Here is a 20,227-nt window from a genome sequence, read left to right on the forward strand (position 1 = left end):
AAAAAAAAGAAATTGTAAACATGAAACTTAAAAAAAAATCTTGCTTTGGCAAACAGATTGGCAGTTCCTCAAATGTTTAAATGTAGAGTTACTATATGATCCAGCAGTTTTCCACTCCTAGGTATATACTCAAGAAAAGTGAACACATGTGTTCATGCAAAAACTTGAACATCAATGTTCATAGCAGCGTTACTCATAATGGCCCCAAAGTGGAAACAACACAAATGTTTATCAACTCATGAATGGATAAAGAAAATGTGGTATCTTTATACAATGGAATATTACTCAGCAATAAAAAGGAATGAAGTACATGTTACAACCTAAATGGCCCTTGAGAACATTATGCTAAGTGAAAGAAGCCAGACACAAAAGACCACATATTATATGACTCCACTTATATGAAGTGTCCAGAATAGCAAATCTGTAGAAACAAAGTAGATCTGTGGTTGCTGGGCTGAGCAGAAGGGAATGACTGCCTCATGAGTACAGGGCTTCTTTTTGCAGTGATGAAAATGTTGTGAACTTAATTGATGGTGATGAACACAGAACTCTGCAAATATACAGTCATGTGCCACTTAACGACTGGGATACATTCAGAGAAATGCATCATTAGGCGATTGCATCGTTAGGTAATTTTATCATGAGCATTATAGAATGTCACAAAGCAAGATGGTATAGCCTGCTACACACCTAGGCTATGTGGTATAGTCACTGTCGTATGTGTGGTTAGTCATTGACTGAAACATCGTTATGTGGCACATGACTGTACTAAAAAACACTGAATTGTATGTATACTTTAAATGGGTGAATTGTATGGTATGTGAATTATATCTCAATGAAGTTGGGTTTTTTTTAAAGTAGATTATCAAAAGGTTTAAAATTTATCAAACCAAGGAATATTTTTGACCATCTGCACAGGCACTAAATGAAGTTCTATGCAAGTTGCAAAACAAGTATAAGAAGACACAAACCCTGACCTCAGATTGTTTACAGTTCAAGAGAAAAGGCACATGTGCCATATAGTATAATATACTTTTGCTTTCTGAATTTGTTCTCCATCTTTTCAATCTCCTAAATTCCCTCTTGCAGCTATTTCTGTAATGGCTCTGATCTTCATAGGGTAACTATATGGTTTTTTTCCTTCTCAAAAATGAACTGTTGCTCCTCTAACTTTGATAAATATCAGCCCCAAGCTTTCACCTTTAACTAACTTAAAGGACATGTTAAAGCAATGGTGGTGTCTCCAATAACTTAAATTGTGTAACGCGTGGAAACTCATTCATTCAGCAATTAGTCATTGATGTTTCATTTACAAATAACTGGCAAATCATAAGGCTGTTGGCCTTTTGCTATAATTTAGTCAGATTGCATGGTGTTCAGAAGCGTAGCGTTGAGTTCTTAGATTTTCATGAAAAATACCTTTTAGGAATATTTAAAAGTTAAACAAATATATGCTTGGTGCAGAGCTAGCTATATTGTCATTAGTTTAGTATTTTGACATTGTTATGGTCATTAAAATTTTAAGGAAAGAGAAATTTTTTTCAGTCATAATAATTCTATTAAAGCCAAAAAGGCTTTTTTTTTAAAAAAAAAAAAAAAGGTGCAGTTGATTAGTTCTAAATATATCAGTTTGGACAGTTTGTCTTTGTTTATTGTATATATATATACATGCCTGTCCTTATGTTATTAGTGCAGCAGCTAAACTTTTTTCTTTCTTCGCAGATGCATATGAAACAGCCAAGATGCTGTGTGAACAGTATTACCTGGTAGCTCCAGAGCTGGAAATTGAAGAATTTAATGGTAAAAGAAAAATAATTTTAACCTTTAACACAGACAAGCTGACTAAAAAACTGATTATACTTCAGCCATTATTTCAGTGAGATCCTAAAATTTTGCTGTGTTTTCACCTTTTATATCTTTTTAAAAACTTTTTCTATACCTTTGGTCAATCTGGTATATTATTGTAAGGAGTTTTTGTACAGGAATGTGTAATGTTTTAGACCCCAAAAGTTCTTGGAACAGAAATAATCAAGATAGAAAATGCACAATGGTATAAATAGGCATTCTCAAGATAACAAATACAAGCAGTCAATAAAAATATGGAAAAGTATTTAACTTTACTAATCAAAGAAGTGCAAACAGACACAGAGAAATGCCATTTTTGTCTTTGGAATATGGCAATGATTAAAACATTTTAATGTTTTGAATTTGTACTCAGAAAAATACTCTCTCACCAATACATACATTTCTTTTATAAGTTTAAAATTGATATAGCCTTTTTCAAAAATGCTAACAATGTTCTTTCTGTTTGGCCCAGTAAATTAAATTAATAATGGTCATATTTTTTGGTCCAGTAAGTTAAACTTCAGAAAATTTATTATAAGAAAAGGGAGAGATGCACAGATTTATGTACAAGAGTGATGATCACAGTAGTTTTCTTATAGAGAAAAGTTAGAAAACAACCCAAGTTTTCCACAGTGGAGGATTATTTAAATAAATTGTGCTATACCCATAAGATAGAATACTATGCAGACATTCAAAATAATGCTTTAAAAGAATAATGTATGGGGAAAATTGAGGGTTTAAAAAAAAAAAAACAAAAAAAACCCAGGCTTTAGAAGTTTGTAATAGTGCAACTCCATTGGAAAATATTTTGAGGGATTTATACTACCAAAATGCAAGCAATAGCTCCGTGGGTAGTGGGATTACAGCTGATTTTCGTGTTAGTCATATGATTCTATAATTATTACATGTCACTTTTATTTTTTATTTATAAATTATGAAAGAGACATACTCATGGTAAAAATACAAAAAGTCCATGGAAAAAATGGAATTAAAAGATTATAAGAATCTGTGAACTCTTTGAAGACTTCTCATACAAAAATGTAAAAAGAGAAAGACCCCACTACTCTCAGTCTCATACAGAGCTTTGTTTTTTACATAAATGGGATCAAAACTATACTTGCTCTATAACTTGTTTTTCACTTCACCTTGAAGATATCTGCATACATTAATGTCATTTAGACATTATCCATTCCGTAGATTACCATAATGTGTTTGACTATTTCCCTATGAGTGTACAGTTAGGATTTCCATTTTTCCTATATTCCATATAATGATCAATGAAGGAGTGTGGATATGGGTGTGTGTGTGTGAGGGGGGTTGTATTTGGAGGATGGGAAAATTTGTGAATGCGTGGAAGTATTTTTGTAGCTTAGATTCCTAGACGTAGAATGATACTCTTAGGGTGTGGGCATTTACAATTAGAGATAAACCAAATTCCCTCTAAAAAATATACCCAAAACATATTATCTCTTATAATGAGATCAAAATGTGAAGACTTCAGACTGCTGTTGAAGGACAGTTTCCTCTACATTTTACTAGAAGGTATGAAGTCAAGGCTGCTTTCAAAGTCTCCTGGTTTCTCTGAAAACTGGACTCTGTTTTGAGTAAATACACAACCACAACCAAGCGGACCTGGCTTGAGTCTCCCTGATTAGAAGCATCTTAATCTTTTCTCTTCCTTCCTACTGGCTAGGCAGGACCTGACCTACTTGTCCAGATTTATATCTATTAAACAATCGAACTTAAACTCGTGGGTAGTGACAAACTGCTCTTCCACGTGAGTGGCAGCCTTGCCCGGGCAGCGGGCCTGTGCTTGCTGATTCCCAGGTGCTACCACATTCTTTTCCAGCGAGGCTGTCACACTAGGCCTCTGGCCACCCACCCTGAGAGGAGCCCTACAGCTATTTTTGGCACTATCTCATGAATGACATAAGCCCCTTGTATATCACATTTTGAAGCCCCTATTCCTATCACTAAGATAAATGATTGCTGGTGGTTCCAGGTAGCTTCTAGTTTTCTGTTGCTTTGGGTAATGCAGTGAAGATTTATGCTTATGATTTCTTGAATGCCAAAGCTCTTTGCAAGCATGATTAAGGAATGCGCTCTTGCCTTAATAAGTTCCATGTTAAAGATGCAGGTTGGAGGTTGCTCCTGAACACCTTAAGTAGATCCTTTTGCTTTATAATGAGAATGCATGTGTGCTTCCCACAGTACGACAGCTGACTCCATCTTCTAGGGAGGGGTCAGATCCAGATTCATACAGATTCACTTTTGGAGATCATGTAAAGCAGCATAGCATCCCCTTCCAGGATGCTTTCATTACATAATGGATGCCGTTAACAATAGTCAGGGTGTTACCACTTGCTGCTCTGGCCTTCAGAGTGAGTGAGGCTCCACTAACCCAAAAGAACAGTGTGTTGCGACCTGAGAATTTAAGTTCTGTTAGTTGGACATATTACCTTTTGTTTCTGAATTTTGGGGTTTTTTGGGTTTTTTTGTCCTTTCCCAGTGTGGACCCCTAAGAGAGTAGTAACTAGGATTATCGAGAACATACAGTAGGAACACCATCAGTATTCACCAGTCATCACTAGAACTCTGAATACTGGGGGCAAGCTATAGTAAATTTCCTTCATTGTTTTTTCTGTAGCACATGTAATAGGCACAGTAAAAAGAACAGAACTTTTTACTCTCTTAGATCAGGTTTCAAATATTTCTGACAGGCCATCTGTGGCAATCCATGACCGGTTTCTCCAACTTCAAGAAGCAGTTTCATCATCCTTGTTCCTTATTCCTTTGCCATTCTCATTCCATTGCCAAGACAATAAACAAATACACATTTTTACCTTACCTCTTTCTCATCTGTGTGATAGGGCAGCGTGGCTTAGGGGAAAGAGGTGAGCTCTGTAGCTAGCCAGGTGCTGAGAGTCCTGATTCTGACACTTCCAAGTCGTGGGCCTTAGTCACGTCCCTTCGCCTCTGTAGCACTGAGCTTCCTTGTCTGTGAACATGTCTTGCAGGGCAGTGCGAGGAGAATATCTCTAGTGCCTCTGATATTGCACCAGGCACATACTGGCTGTTTAGTAAGGGAAGCCTACGGGAAGTCTGGGTTGATTCGGGAAAGATAAGACAGGGTAACCACATGCATTTCTTCACCGTTTCTACATTAGTCTCTCCTGGCAAGGGGATGATTCGTAGCTATAGGTTTGGTGGGAAACATAAAAACTTCAATTCATATGATGTGTATTTTGTTATAAGAGGATTCATAGAAAAGGTATGTGTCTATCCTGGGATCTTTGACCTCTAGTTTACTCATATTGGATATTTTTATGGATACTTTTAGTCAAGTGGTTCCATGCAACAACCAAAAATCCATTACTGGTAGCTCTATGAACACTGTAGAAATTAATTTTCAGTGATGATAATAGCCAACATTTATTGACTGCTTACTATCTGGTAGGCTCTGTAAACCCATTTATCACCATCATCTCAATTAATTCTTCTTTTAACCCAGTGAGACACTGAGGCCCATTGGGTTAAATACCTATTAATATAGCTATCAAAGGCCAGAGTCAAGACTTGATCCCATTGTAACTTTGACTCATCGTATGTGCTGTTTCTAATAGCCTTTTCCATTGACTTTGGGAATTGATTAAACACCTTTAAGTGCCCAGCTACCTTTTTTTAAAATGCATTTTTATCTGCTTAGCCTCCATTTTTTTCCCTCATTCTTGTAGAACTATCTGAAAATAAAATGCCTTATGTCTATGTAGAGTTCTATTGGTATTTATTAAATGCTGTTTCAACTAATAGTATTTGGAGCAATGACTATGCAAAATAGAGACTTTATTACTTGAGTCTTGAGCATGAAAAACTTGGACCATTTTTTCCCATTGACTTTTTAAAACGTATCCTTAGATGGAAAATTTATATTCCATCTGCGTGTTATTTTAGAAAGACAACAAACATCTAGTAAGTGTCCACTACTTAACAGCCACTAGACCCAGGATTACGGAACAGTTATGGACAGAAACATTTGACATGTTTTTGAAAGGAGGGAAAGAAATCTATGCTATAATGTTCCCAAAGAAAAGTACAAGTAACTGAGCAAGCCTTTAGATGACTCCTAGAGAATTTTGTCTGAACTGAGGAGGGGGGAAAAAGCAACACTATAAGAGGTATTTTTATTTCCTTGAGATTTGGAGTGAGAAGATTGAATTCAGAAGACTGTTTATATAACTAATCGTGCCTTTTGGTAAGATGGACTAAGCAGATTCCCTTCTACATGATGATTTCCATTCCTTTGGAAATCCCCCAGTAGTGGGATTGAGTAATCATATGGTAGATCTATCTGTAGTTGTTTGAGAAATCTCCATACTGTTTTCCATAATGGCTGTGCTAATTTACATTCCCACGAGCACTGTAGAAGAGTTCCTCTTTCTCCACATCCTTGCCAGCATTTGTTCTTCACAGTCTTTTTAATAATGGCCAGTCTAATTGGGGTGAGATGATATCTCAGTGTGGTTTTGATTTGCACTTCTCTGATGACTAGTGATGCTGAGCATTTTTTCATGTACCTGTTGGCCATTTGTATGACTTCCTTTGAAAAATGTTCATCTCCTTTGCCTATTTTTTAATTGGATTATTTGGGTTTTTTACTGTATAGTTGTTTGAATTCTTTGTATATTCTGGATATTAAACCCTTATCAGATATATAGTTTGCAAATAGTTCCTCCCATTCTGTAGGTTGTCATTCCTCTTTGTTGATTGTTTCCTTTGCTGTGCAGAGGCTTTTTGGTTTGATATAATCCCATTTGTTTATTTTTTCTTTTGTTGCTTGCGCTTTTGGGGTCTTATCATAAAGTCTTTGCCCAGTCCTACTTCCAGGAGTGTTTCCCCTATGTTTTCCTTTAGTAGTTTTATGGTTTTGGGTCTTATATTCAGGTCTTTAATCCATTTTGAGTTGATTTTAGTATATGGTGACAGGTACAGTTCCAGTTTCATTCTTCTGCATATGGACGTCCAATTTTTCCCAGCACCATTTATTGAAGACTCAGTCTTTTCCCCAATGTATGTTCTTGTTGCCTTTGTCAAAGATCAGTTGGCTGCAGCTCTTACAGTAGCCAAAATATGGAGCCAACCTAAGTGTCCTTCGACAGATGACTGGATGAGGAAAATGTGGTATTTATACATAATGGAATACTAGTCAGCCATAAAAAAGAATGAAATTCTGCCATTTGTAGCAACATGGATGAGTCTGGAGAAAATTATGTTAAGTGAAATAAGCCAGACAAGGAAAGAGAAATACCAAATGTCTCACTTATAACTGGGTGCTAAGAAGGAAGGAAGGAAGGAAGGAAAAGGGAAGGGAAGGGGGAAGGAGGGAAGGAAGGGAGGGAAGGTAGCCAAACCTTCAATCAAGTGAATCAGAGGTGTAAGGATTGAGAAATATATCTCCCATGTACACCTTTCTGAGGTAGTTACCTGACTGACTCAATGGTGTGTATAATACGGATATAAGAAATAGGAAAATCAATCAAAAACAATTTTAGGATGATGGCTATGTGGCATGTTTGGAAATCAATCAATTATAATTTGAAAAATCTTGAAGAATGGAATGGATACCATGCAATAGACTAAGAAGCTGGAAGATCTTAGTGATATGGTAAGGAAAGCACATTTCTTGTCCGGTTTCTCAAAAGGAGAGGTAGTTAGAAACTCCAGGAAAAATTCAAAACTGTGTAAGAAAGACACGGACTGAATAAGAAGCAACCTAAAAAGGGTAGCAGGATGTTGATCAGGTGGAGGAGTATAAAGAGAATCCATTTCACCTTAAAGCTGAGAACATTTTCCTCTAAGTGACACATGAATTATGTCATTGGGCTAGTAGGGAAGGCAGTGTCCGGGTACACTGTTGTGGCTACTCTGCAGTGATCAATATTTACTTAGTTACAATGTTACCAACACTATTGATTTTCAACTTTCTTAAAAGAACCTATAGGCAACTCACAGAATAGTTAATTAGGGTCACAGGACAGAATGTAAATAAAATCAACCAAAAGAGTACAGAAGTAATAAACGCCTCTGGGTGCACACTGAGGGGTGAGATGGGAAAGGGTGGAGGGACTTTTACTTCTCTTCTTTTTTAAAAAACTTAATCCATTTGTATATATTACCAAATAATTTTTAAAATAACTGATCAAGGGGTGGCCGGTTAGCTCAGTGGTTAGAGTGTGGTGCTGCTAACACCAAGGTCCGGGGTTCCATCCCTGTACTGGCCAGTTGCAAAAAAAAAAAAAAAAAAAAAAAGTGATCTTCAAAGGGGTCAGGATTTTGAATCAAAATCTCTTGGTTCAGGCATCCAGTTTCAGCACCTCTTCCATTACTGCGGGCAAGTCACATGGCCTCTCCAAAGCCCCTTTCCTTACCTGTAAATAATGCCACCTACCCTATGAGCCACGAAGTATTGTCATGAGGATTCAATCTGATAATTTATGTGAAAGCTTTTCATAAACTGCTAAGAGTCAAATCAATGTTAACTCTGTATTATTGTTAATTACTTTATTAGAGGTAGTGGGTTGAAATGATAACATGGGTGAGTATGTGTGTGATCTACTTGAGAAAGTTCATGTAGTTTCAGTCTCAAGTGATTTGGGGTCATGAGGAGGAGGAAGGACTGAAGTTTTGAGCATCTACTCTCTACCCAACGCTGTTCTTACTGCTTGCCACGGGACTTGGTGTTTCTCAGATTTTCCTCAGAAGATCCCTCATGCAGGGAGAAAAGACTGTAGGTCTTCAGGGGTTTAACTGCTAGCTGCTAGTAGAAAAAGTTATATGAACCTTACATTCTACTCTATAATGTGCCTTGTTTGTAACAAGTTCACAGAGTTTTACTCTGCTGTTTAGTCCAATTCACCAGCCCTTTCTCCTGCGGACTTACATTCCCCCAACTGATCACTAGGGTCAGTGGTAAAGGGTGGGTGTCCCCCGATTTGAAAAACACTGAGTGATATTTGTATGGCCTTGTGCAGTGCTCAGAACAGTATGACATAGGAGGTAATATTCCAATTTTGCTGAACTAAGTTTCAGAGAGATTGAGTGATTTGTCCTAAGTCACATAGCCAGAAAGTGAAGGAACTGGGTTTCACACTAGGTTTGTTTGGTTCCAAAGCATATGTTTGCTCAGCTCTGACTTTAGAGGTGGAAGCCTAAATCAGCCTTTTATAGAGTTTTTTTGTATGCACTTGGAAAATAGAATGCAAACATCATTCTTGACTTTCTTCTAGTTTTGGTCCTTATTCATTGACGGTTTTGTCTCTGTTTTCAGCCAAAGCACCAGACAAACCGATTCAGGTAGTTTATGTGCCCTCACATCTGTTTCACATGCTATTTGAGTTGTTCAAGGTAAGTGGAATTTAAAAACATGGAAAGAAGTCTTCATTTTAAATTACTTTGATTCAGAGCATAATGGATTCATTAGATTAGCATAAGAAAAAGGTTTTGCATAACCATTTTAAAAATTCTATTTCTTATATCCTGTAGGTTTTATAATTTGTAGACTGTGAGATGAAAAATTGCTGTGTACAATATAGTTTTCATGAATATTAGTATGTATTGATTTTGAAACTAATTGTACTTTAGTGATTTTATGTAAAATCCACACTGCTTTTTTCTTCAGTTATAAGATTAGGGATGCTTTTTAGTTTCCAAACCTGGCAAAGGCTTTATTGGTGGTAGCCAGATCAAACTAAAAGCATGTTTACACATGTTTATGTTTCTGAACATTAACCGTGTTGGTGTATTAGTAGTTGTTCCAATCCCAAGAAGATCTAACAGAGGCAGAAGGGAAAGATGTGGACAGCTGGACCAAAAAGGACAAAAAAAAAAAAAAAAAAAAAAATCTATTTAGACTCTCTATGGCTTAAGCTGTTGGTTTTGTTAACTAGTAGCTAATGGCATTTACAGCAGCAGCATTACCAGCACAGAGCATTTGAGCTAAAATTTCATCTCTTCCAGTGTGTAAAACACCAAATTGAGCACCTGAAAAATCACGTGCTGATTTGCTTCTAAAAATTAGAATGTAACTGAGGTAACACTTTAAGGTTGAGATGGGCATTCAGTTGTGAACTTTCTCTTCAACAGCTGTGGCTTTTTTAGAATTTCTTTTTAACTGATATTTCTTCTATTTTTTTTCAGCAAAATGATTAATTTTTGTGGGAAGCATGAATCCTTTCAGTTTTTCTGCCTTCTTTAGAGGAAAGGTGCTCTATAAATGCAGACTGATAAATAGGATGTAGAGTGCACAAATCAGCCTCTGCAGCCTCATTACCTGTGATAAAAACATTCCTCTGGGTTGAGTTGAATAATTTAAATACCCTAAAGCAGAAAAAAAGGGGGGGAGGGGGAGGAAAGAAAGAAAAATAAATATTTAGCGCATTGGAAGGAGCTAAAATCAGTTGAAAAACAAAATAAAGTGTCAAGAATTTTTTCCCTTGATCTGAACACATTTAGCTAAGCTTTATAAAGGGGAAAAATGCCATATAAGTCCAACTAATATTTGCCCCACAAAAGAATTGTTGGGTATAAGTAATTTTGTGCTTGTTTTTTAAAATGATGGTTTGTGAGGCAGCAGTATGTTTTATTTTTTTATTTTTTTTTTTATTTTTTTTTTCTTTTAAAAGATGACCAGTAAGGGGATCTTAACCCTTGGCTTGGTGTTGTCAGCACCACGCTCAGCCAGTGAGCGAACCGGCCATCCCTATATGGGATCCGAACCTGTGGCCTTGGTGTTAGCAGCACCGCACTCTCCCGAGCGAGCCACAGGCCGGCCCCAGCAGTATGGTTTTAAAAAGGTCTTTATTTTAGAACTCAATGAGAGCAACAGTCGAACTATATGAAGATAAAAAAGGAGGTTACCCAGCTGTGAAAACCCTTGTGACTTTGGGGAAAGAAGACTTATCCATTAAGGTAACTGCTTTGTTCGCGTGTATGCTTTAATTATCAGTTGATTTAATGGTATCTAGATATTGAGAAATCAGAGGAAAGGGAAAAAAACTGCCATTTACTGGGTGTCTTATCTGTGAGTATTGTGCTAGATCCTTGGCTTAAGGTGCCTCATTTAAACTTCACTAGAACCCATTATTCAGGAAGCCGAACAAGACCTCAAAACCCAGCCTGTGGGATTCCACCGCACTACTCCACCTCCTTTGTTTTACACTTGTCACAAAGGAACCCTATGTCGTTGGGGGTTCACAGCCTCTACATGTTTTAGAGTGATCTGGTATGCATTTCATTTAATGAACTTGTTGCTTCCTACTAAGCATAGATTGACTTCTCTTTCTTTTATTTTTAACATTTTCTACACTGCAGATAAGTGATCTAGGTGGTGGTGTCCCACTTCGAAAAATAGATCGTCTTTTTAACTACATGTATTCAACTGCACCTAGACCTAGCCTGGAGCCTACGAGAGCTGCCCCTCTGGTAATTGTCTTAAACTGCCGCAGAAGAACAGATCACGAACGTGGAGAGGGACTTGGGGAGAGCCACCTGTCTCCCCGGATTGTTGCACTAGCCGCACTGAGTTAGAATGTTTCCTGTATGGTTTGGAGGAGGGGGAATTTTTTTGCCTCAGCTACTTTGTTTGTGAATCCTTTGGACTTCGATTCTTCTCTAATTTGTGTCTAAGAAACACTCTGAGCTGAGTGCCTCACTCCCAAATACAGAGAAAAAGCATTGCACTGTGGTAAGACTGCTGCTGGAGCATCGTTTACCACCTAGCGCTAGCCTTGGAGGGGGTGGAAGCTTCCAGTGGGTGAGCAGAGGTCCAGCGCAGGGTGTGCAGCTGCTGCTTGGTTCTGGCACTTCAGTGGCACACACCATAGAGGCCCAAATAACCCAGAACCTTTGAATCTCCACCATCAGATTTGTTTATATAATTAAAATGTTAAATTATGAAAGCATAAAATTTTCCTATTAAATAACATAAGCATGAAACATATAGGTGGTGTATGCATTTTGAGAGCCCTTTCTATCTCACTCTAGAAATAACCTTCAGCCCTGTTAAGGCAGTGAGAATTGCCTCTGGTTGCTATGGTAGCATTTAGATCCTGGTAGGGCCACACTTTCTGCCCCTGCTGAGTGTTTCTAATTGACAAACAACAATTGAACCCTTTGTCATTAAACATAGCAACTTATCTATCAGTCTGCAAAATGGTTCAGGGTATAAATTAAGTTTCATTTTAAAGTTCTACCTGACTGATAAGCACATAAGATTATATTTTATTTGTATGAATAAAATCAAACACTTTGCATCGTTTATTCAAGACAGTTTGTTAACTCAGCATGTTGAAAATAGGAAGTCATTTATATGGGATTCAAGAAAATTCATGAAAGATCAATTTTGAAAGGCTTGCCTTGACCAGCCTCTGGTACCTACTTAAAAACAAACATCAAAAGGAAAAAAAGGCACTGCAAACAAATCCAGTGCTTTCCCTAGTCATTTAAAAGGAATATGGATTGGCCATTCCAGGTCTTAAAATAGCATCTTGAGGATAGTTGTTATGTCATAGTTTTGGGTTTTTTTGTAATGAAACTGGGGGATTGAAGTAAGAGATCTTAAAAAATTATGTATCCATCCTCCCATTATGTAGATGAGGAAATGAGGTTAGTACCTTGCCCAAGGTCACTGAGCTAATTAATGGCAGAGCTGGTGCTGGCTATGTCTGTGGTCCTTGTAGTGTTTGTGTGGCCTCTTCTTTTGAAGAAAGGCTTCCACTAGTGTCTCTCCCAGTTAGTAAAACTGTCCTCAGTTTTAAAGTGGACGCATGGATATGTACTACTACAAAACATCATTTCCTTTACAGTTTTACACTGCTGTGCCGTGACATATGCATTTCTTTTTTGGGAGTGTCCACCCAGCTAACTCCTATTGATCCTTTGATGCTCTGGGAATCCTTTCCTGAACCTCACCAAATCTGGGGTAGAGGCCCTTCCTCTGCCTTGCATGGGACTCGACTTCCCTGCCTCTGCACACTCACTACTGTTGGCCTCCATGTTCTCGGCTGTTCCTAGTTAGACCTGAGGGCAGGCTCTGGGCTTTGCTTGAGTGCAGGAGGCAGATGTCCTCTGGCCTGTTCCTGGAGTACACTGGTTTCTTTGCTGTGGTTACCTCAATCACTATGGATATCTCATCTTCACTACTGGCCATATTCAGCCAGTCCTAAAACCCTTAAGTCACAGGGTACTTTCTGTCACCCCTGCCCTTTCGGTTAGGCTCTATTCTGAGGACATTATCCAGGAGAGATGTTAGAAAATAGCAGAAATCCATGTAACTTGGTAAAATTGCTGCTCTTAGTAGCCATAATACCAGCTTCCATTTATTTCATTTTACTCTGCGTTAGGCACTGTGCCAAGACTCTACACTTACTATATCATTTAATCAGCAGCTCTGAGGTAAGCTTTTTATTACATGTTCAGGGTTCCATGACATGGATATAGGAGGGTACTGGAATTTTTTCTTGTCTCTAAAAATATATGAACTACAATATATCAAAAATTGTAGCATTCTCAGAACCTTAGGAAGTAGCCTCTCAGAAAATTTTCCTTTCAGTGTTTTAGCCTTGTTATTGGTAGATTTGAACTCTTGTGGTACTAATTTTCACTTCAAAGAGGAGGGAAATCTGATAATGGAACTTTGAAATGATGTGGTTTCGGTTTGTAGTCAGATCAAATTACACTTGATTTGAGATTTGCTAAAAAAAAAAAAAAGTGCTAAAAATTTGCTTCGAAATGCTAAAACAGCATTAGTCAAAAATGGGAATATTTCTATTATTATCCAAACATATGAGAAGTGTTTTTGCAGGGTGAAAAAAGATTGTCTGCCATAGATGAGCTTATACATTGGTGTAAAGGTTGAATCAATAATTTATTTGATTTAAATCTGAATCAAGAATTTTTTAATCTTCATTGAATAGTCCTCACATGAAAGGTGGTAGCATTTATGCCTGTCTCACTGTATTATTTTTTTGTTTCTTGATAGGCTGGATTTGGTTATGGTTTGCCAATTTCTCGTCTGTATGCTAGATATTTTCAAGGAGATCTAAAACTGTATTCCATGGAAGGAGTGGGTACTGATGCTGTTATTTATTTGAAGGTACTGCATTTTATTTCTTTAGTATGAAGGCATCTTTACTTTTTAAAGCTATAAATTCTAATCACTAATCAAGAATAGCACAAACTTCATTTTCACATGAAAATCATGTTATGCCTCATCCTTGATTTTATGCTTTGATATAGCAAAATATGGAGCATGGAGATATAAAAATTAAAATATTAATTTTTAAAACCGTAATTTAAATTGTGACTTTGAAAAATCACATGTCCATTGAAAGGTCTAATCTAAAAGGAGACAGATTTTCATAAACTGAAGTCTTTTAGTTTCTTGCTTTTTAAAACTTGCTGGCTTTCCCAAAGTTACTAGAATTCAGTAATCATCATATAGTTATATAAAAGGTTTATTTAACAAGAGAGTTCTATGTAACAGTTTTTCTCACTGATTGGTGGTGTTAGATTTTTATTTCTAAACTCTAGAATATTTATTTTTTTATTTTTTTATTATTGTACGTACATGCAGGGTACAACATTGATTTTCAGTAATTGTGTAGAATGTGTGGTGGTTAGATCAGTGTAGTTAGCTTATTCATCATTACAATATGCAATCATTCTTTGTGTCCGTTGACCAATTCCTCATTAGACCATCCTTTGAATAAGTAATCTAGGCACATAATAAAAATTTAAAAGCTACAAAGGGGAAAATTTAGTCTCCCACCGCTGGCCCTAAGCCACCGCATAGGTAACCATGGGTCCCAATTTCTTATGGGTCCTTCTAGAGTTGATCCTGCATTTATAAACATATGAGAAAAATCTAATTTTTTCCCACATAAATGAAATTTTAGCACTTAGCTGATCTTAGAGATCTTTCCCTATCAGTTCATACAGACCTGGCTCATTCTTTTTAACAGTAGCATAGTATGTTACTCTGTGTGATACCATTATTTAACCAGTTATTTGTGGTGTTTATCATAGATGCCAATGCATCTATATGATGTGATATTTGATATTACTTAATGGTATACGTTTATAGATCTGGTATGGATGAGACTTTATTTCTTCCTGATTTCTTTAGGAGAGCAATTGCCTGGTGAAAAATAGTGTTTGGTCTAAGAATATACAGTGGAAACGATTTAGTATCTCAAAGCAGTATTAACTGAATTAAAATGCTTTTTGTTTGGGTCATATGCACTTCAGTACTGGTTTTGAATGAATGAATGTTTTCATTCCTTTAAAAAGGCTTTAATTTTTTCTGGCCAGTCTAAATAAGCAACTACTAATATTTAATTTTAATATAATTTCAGAACTAAGTGTTAAGGTTTCTGATATTCTAAATAGTAAAATTTGGGTGAGTATTTCATGTGCAGTGAACAACAAGATCTTTGGTGTATATTTGTATCTTTCCAATAGGCCCTTTCAAGTGAGTCATTTGAGAGACTTCCAGTTTTTAATAAGTCCGCATGGCGCCATTATAAGACCACACCTGAAGCTGATGATTGGAGCAATCCCAGCAGTGAACCCAGGGATGCTTCAAAATACAAGGCTAAACAGTAATGTACCACCTTGATTTCCATTATAAAGTATCTGATTTGTCCCCACAATGTACTGGCCAGACAACTGACTGATACTTTCAGCCAAATTTTCTTTGTGGTTTTATCACTGGAAAAGTAGAGTGATCCCTAGAGAAAAAAAGATTGGAACAGACTTTTCTCCTCAGGAGAACAGCAAGAATTGGGTAGCCAGAGTAGCTGTTCAAATAGAGTTCCCGCTATTCTAGGAATCCTTGAACTGTAGAGGGATTAACAGTGAGTAGGAGTTTGTCCTGCCATGAATTTTATTTAAAAAGCAATTAAGTTTGCAATTTTTCATCATCCTTAGAAATTAGCAGAAGACTGTTTAGAGAAATTTTGTGGGTTAAAACTGAAAAATTAAAGAAGTCATCAGTCAAGACAAACAGAACATGGTATATCCGTACTATAGACTGTTATTCAGCCTTAAAAAGGAAAGGCATTCTGACACATGCTACAGTGTGGATGAACCTTGAAGTCATTACGCTAAGTGAAACAAACCAGACTCAAAAAGACAAATACTGTGTGATTCCACATATATGAGATACCCAGAGTAGTCAAATTCATAGACATAGAAAGTAGAAGGGGGGTTGCCAGGGACTGGGGGGAAGAGGGAGTAGGGAACCATCATTTAATGCTGATAGAGTTTCAAGTTTGGGAAGATGAGAAATTTCTGGTGATAGATGGTGGTGATGGTTGCACAACGATATGAATGTACTTTATGTAACAGTGGTTAAGATGGTAAGTTTTATGTTATGTATAGTTTATCACCATAAAAAATTTAAAAATAAAGGAAAAAATTATCACAGAGTATCGAGTTTCAATATTTTATGGTAATAAGGAAAATAATCCAATCTTTGATTTCCATTTTTTTTCCTTCTAACTACCCTTAAGCTCCAGTTCTAGCAATAGTAAGGGTTCTGCTTGTTTGTTTAATTTAAGATAACCTTTTATGAATATAAAAGCAGTATACATGCCCTGTAAAAAGTTAGAAAACAGAAGTGAAAAAAGGAAAGAGAAACCACTGTGTTGCCCCAACCCAGAGACTGTCACTGTTATAGCTTTGTGTTTATTCTCCCAGATATTTCGCTATTTGTATATATATGTACTTTTCCCCAAATGAGATCATACTATTCATACTATTTTACAACCTACTTTTGTTTCACTTAACCATCTTCACCTTTCCATATCAATAAACTTTCATCTCATTAAAATTCTCCTGATTGGTCCGAACCGGAATCCATTCCAGGACCACGTAACACAGTTGGTTAGTCTCAAATTGTTTTTGATCTAGAACATTTTGTTGTTGTTGAGAGACCATGTCATTGTCCTGTAGAATGTACCACCTTGATTTGTTTGATTTCTTCTTTGAAATTTCATTTAGCTTGTTCCCCATTTCTTGTAATTTTCCTATAAAGTGGAATTATCTAAAGGCTCAATGGAGCATTTTTTGCTAGAATACCCCATAAGTACTGTCGCAGAATTATACTATGAGACCCATGATATCTGATTCATCCATCATTAATGATGTTAAGATTGACCATAGTTTAGGTGATAGCTATCAGATCCTTCCATGGTATAGGTTATTTTTCCCTTTTTCACTAGAAAGTAATCTGTGTGGTGTTATTTTGGCACAATACAAATGTATACTTACTTATCAGCCAGTTATTTAATGGTTTTTTACCCCAATTGATGATTTTGGCCTGAATAATTTTATTATTGTAAAATGATGTTTTGTTTTGTTTAAAAAAATCATTCCTTTGACAATTATTATCTGACATTCCCCTATAAAGCTCTTCTCATCAACTAAGGCCATTTAGCTCCCTTGAAATACAGTTCCTCCAAGTGTTTAACTCTTTCCCTTTAAATTTAAATTACCAATTTTCAAGGTCGGAAGTTGGGTTAAAAGCCACCTTAAATGGTGGCAAATGAGTCTCTGGCTTTGTCTTTTTTATGATTATAATATAAATATTGTAGATTTTTGTTGCTTTGATATATTTCAATCAGTAATTATTTTTTATTGAAGTATAACATGTAGTAGTAAAGTACACAAATCTAAAGGTTATAGCTTGATGCATTTTTACATCTCTGTTTCCAGCACCCCAAAAGTCCCCTCTAGTCAAACTGTTCTCCCTCCCCCTCTCCACCACGCAACCATTTTTCTGACTCTACCACCTTAGATACTATTCCTGAACTGAAAACAAAAGGAACATAGTGTGTACTTTCTGTGACATTCATCCACGTTATTGCACGTAGTGGTCATTATCCTTTTTGATCTTAAATTGGCATACCTTTGGCCAATGGGAGCTATTTCAAGCTGGATCCTCTGTGTTGCATTGACAAAAAACCCATTAATCTTTGAAAGCTTTCTTACTTTCTGGCCCAAGATGATATCTTTGGTTCATTTTAACCTTCTGGGCCCCTGTTCTGGAATCAGCCATTTCCCCCAAGGAGTCCTGTTTCTTTTAAATGGGTATTAGAGACCCTAATCTGAGAGTTGAGAGTGCTCATTATAACTTTTCTGGTTCCTTTTTCTGTACAAAGCACGTGTGCACACACACGCACGCACGCATGCACGCACGCACACGCGCGCTAACCATTCCCAGCCAAGATTAAGCTAAGTCAGCTTGAAATACCTGGATCAGATCAGTTTCTCTCGATTCCATTTGCAGTCTGTATGTAAGATAAGTAGCATGTTGGGCATCAGTGTAACCAGTTAATTCAAGCTATTGCTCTGATATGTGGAATAATTTGGGTGGTGTAGAAGTCATCTTTATAAACAAGGTCCATTTGGGTGTAAAAAGTTAGCTTTAATTGAATATTGTTTTAAAGGTAATTTTAAAACTAAATAGTTTAGCACGTTGTATGATAATTATGTATGATTCAATTTTTAATATATCATCAGACAAACAGATTTTAGCAGAAAGCAGTTTTTAAAATTGTAGAATGCTTACTCTGACAATTAAAATTGTTAAATCCTCTAAACGGTTTTTAAGTAACAGCTTTATAATTATATATAAATTTTACATTTTATATAATTATATATATTAATTGTACATAATATATATTATATACAGTCATGTACTGCAGAACGACATTTTGGTCAATAGACCACATATACAACGGTGGTCACTGAGATTGTAATGGAACTGAAAATTTCTTTTCTATGTTTAGATATGTTTAGATACACTAATACTTACCTTTGTGTTACAAGTGCCTGCAGTATTCAGTATAGTAACATGCTGTAGAAGTTTGTAGCCTAGGAGCAATAGGCTATACCATATAGCCTAGGTGTGTAGTAGGCTATGCCGTCTAGGTTTGTGCAAGTACACTCTGTGATGTTCACACAACGACGAAATGGCCTAACGATTCATTTCTCAGAATGCATCCCCATTGTTAAGTGATGCATGACTGTATATAATGATAAATATATAGGAAATATATATCATTATATATATTTTTAAAAATTATATATGAAACTTACCCTTTTAAAGTATACAATTCAGTGGGTTTTAGTATATTCACAGTTGTGCAACCATCACCACTGTCTCATTTTAGAATATTTTCATCAGAGAAACACCATAACCATTAATAATCACTCCCCATTTCTAATTGGATTCTTTATTGAGAGCAAAGGACTGTTTTAAAGTATACACAATAATTAAATGGTAATTCTTTTTCCGTAGTAACCATAGAAAATAATTCCAAGCTAAGGCAAGGGTTTTGAATTATCACTGTAACTAAATGCTCTGAGTAAGTCTTGCTTAAAATAGAAGAGATTGTACTCCTAAACTCATTATGCATATTTCCATTATTTTCTTTGTAGGGACAAGGTCAAGACTAATAGAACTTTATAGAGAACTGAATGCTCCGCTCCTCTCTGTGAAGCAAGATCGTCTTCTGCAAGTCAACCAGAGAGAGCTTCTTTCTTCTACCAACTCTGAGCGTGGCACCATAGTTATTCCTAGTGCTTGAATATGTATTCTCTCTGTACCAGCTGGACCTTTCCATGGAACCCTTGCTCTAGTTACTCCAGATCTTCCACTAAAGTAGTAAACTGAGTAACCTTTATAGTATCTTGTTTTGATGTGGTCGGCACCTGTCACAAAAGAGCGTAGAGCCTCCTTAGAGCCCTAGGGCCCTCGTACTCTCTCCATCTCGTTATCATAGAGTCTAGTGTCTACAGTCTCTCCACGATTCTGAGCTCCTTCCAATTCCAGATATCACAGGTCTTACCTGTTGCTCTTTGTGACCAAATACCACATTTGCCCCAAACCTCCAACTAGGGCCTGGGGAATCTGGAATTGGAAGACATCAGCTGAGCATCTCTTGATGATTCAGTCCCAGGGCCCTTCCTCTCTCATATACATCCCCCCTCCACTCTCTGATGTAGACCTTTCCCTTCTTCCATCTGATCTTATTTTCCTTGTGAGGTGTGGGGTTTTTTGTGTTTGATCTTACTCACTGATACATTGATTTTATTTTAAAATTTATTTGTATACTTCCATTCTGCTGATTAAAGCGTTCCAAAAGTTGTCTTGGGATCTTTCACTTAACTGCTTGGTTTCAAAGATCTTAAGTGAAAAACTGCCTTCTGGTTAATATCAAGTTTATAAAGACTAGGAAGTGGAGTTCTTATGATTCTGTAAAAATTTCACCAATCTAATACTGTACCTTGGTCATATCATATTCCTTTGAAGTCTTCTAAG

General features: G+C 36.6%; 1 protein-coding gene across 1 annotated transcript in view; it reads left to right on the plus strand.

The window, feature by feature from the left end:
* Positions 1-19,589, plus strand: part of PDK3 (pyruvate dehydrogenase kinase 3) — a 62,167-nt gene extending 42,578 nt beyond the window's left edge. Inside the window, exons 6-12 of the mRNA XM_063083592.1 lie at positions 1,723-1,800; positions 9,170-9,246; positions 10,708-10,809; positions 11,212-11,322; positions 13,880-13,993; positions 15,361-15,500; positions 19,345-19,589. Coding sequence (XP_062939662.1) covers positions 1,723-1,800; positions 9,170-9,246; positions 10,708-10,809; positions 11,212-11,322; positions 13,880-13,993; positions 15,361-15,500; positions 19,345-19,375 — 653 coding nt within the window. The 3' untranslated portion in view covers positions 19,376-19,589. The remainder of the gene's footprint in view (positions 1-1,722; positions 1,801-9,169; positions 9,247-10,707; positions 10,810-11,211; positions 11,323-13,879; positions 13,994-15,360; positions 15,501-19,344) is intronic.
* The last annotated feature ends 638 nt before the right edge of the window (positions 19,590-20,227 follow it).

This window comes from Cynocephalus volans, chromosome X (assembly GCF_027409185.1).
Source record: "Cynocephalus volans isolate mCynVol1 chromosome X, mCynVol1.pri, whole genome shotgun sequence".
In the NCBI taxonomy this organism is placed as follows: domain Eukaryota; kingdom Metazoa; phylum Chordata; class Mammalia; order Dermoptera; family Cynocephalidae; genus Cynocephalus; species Cynocephalus volans.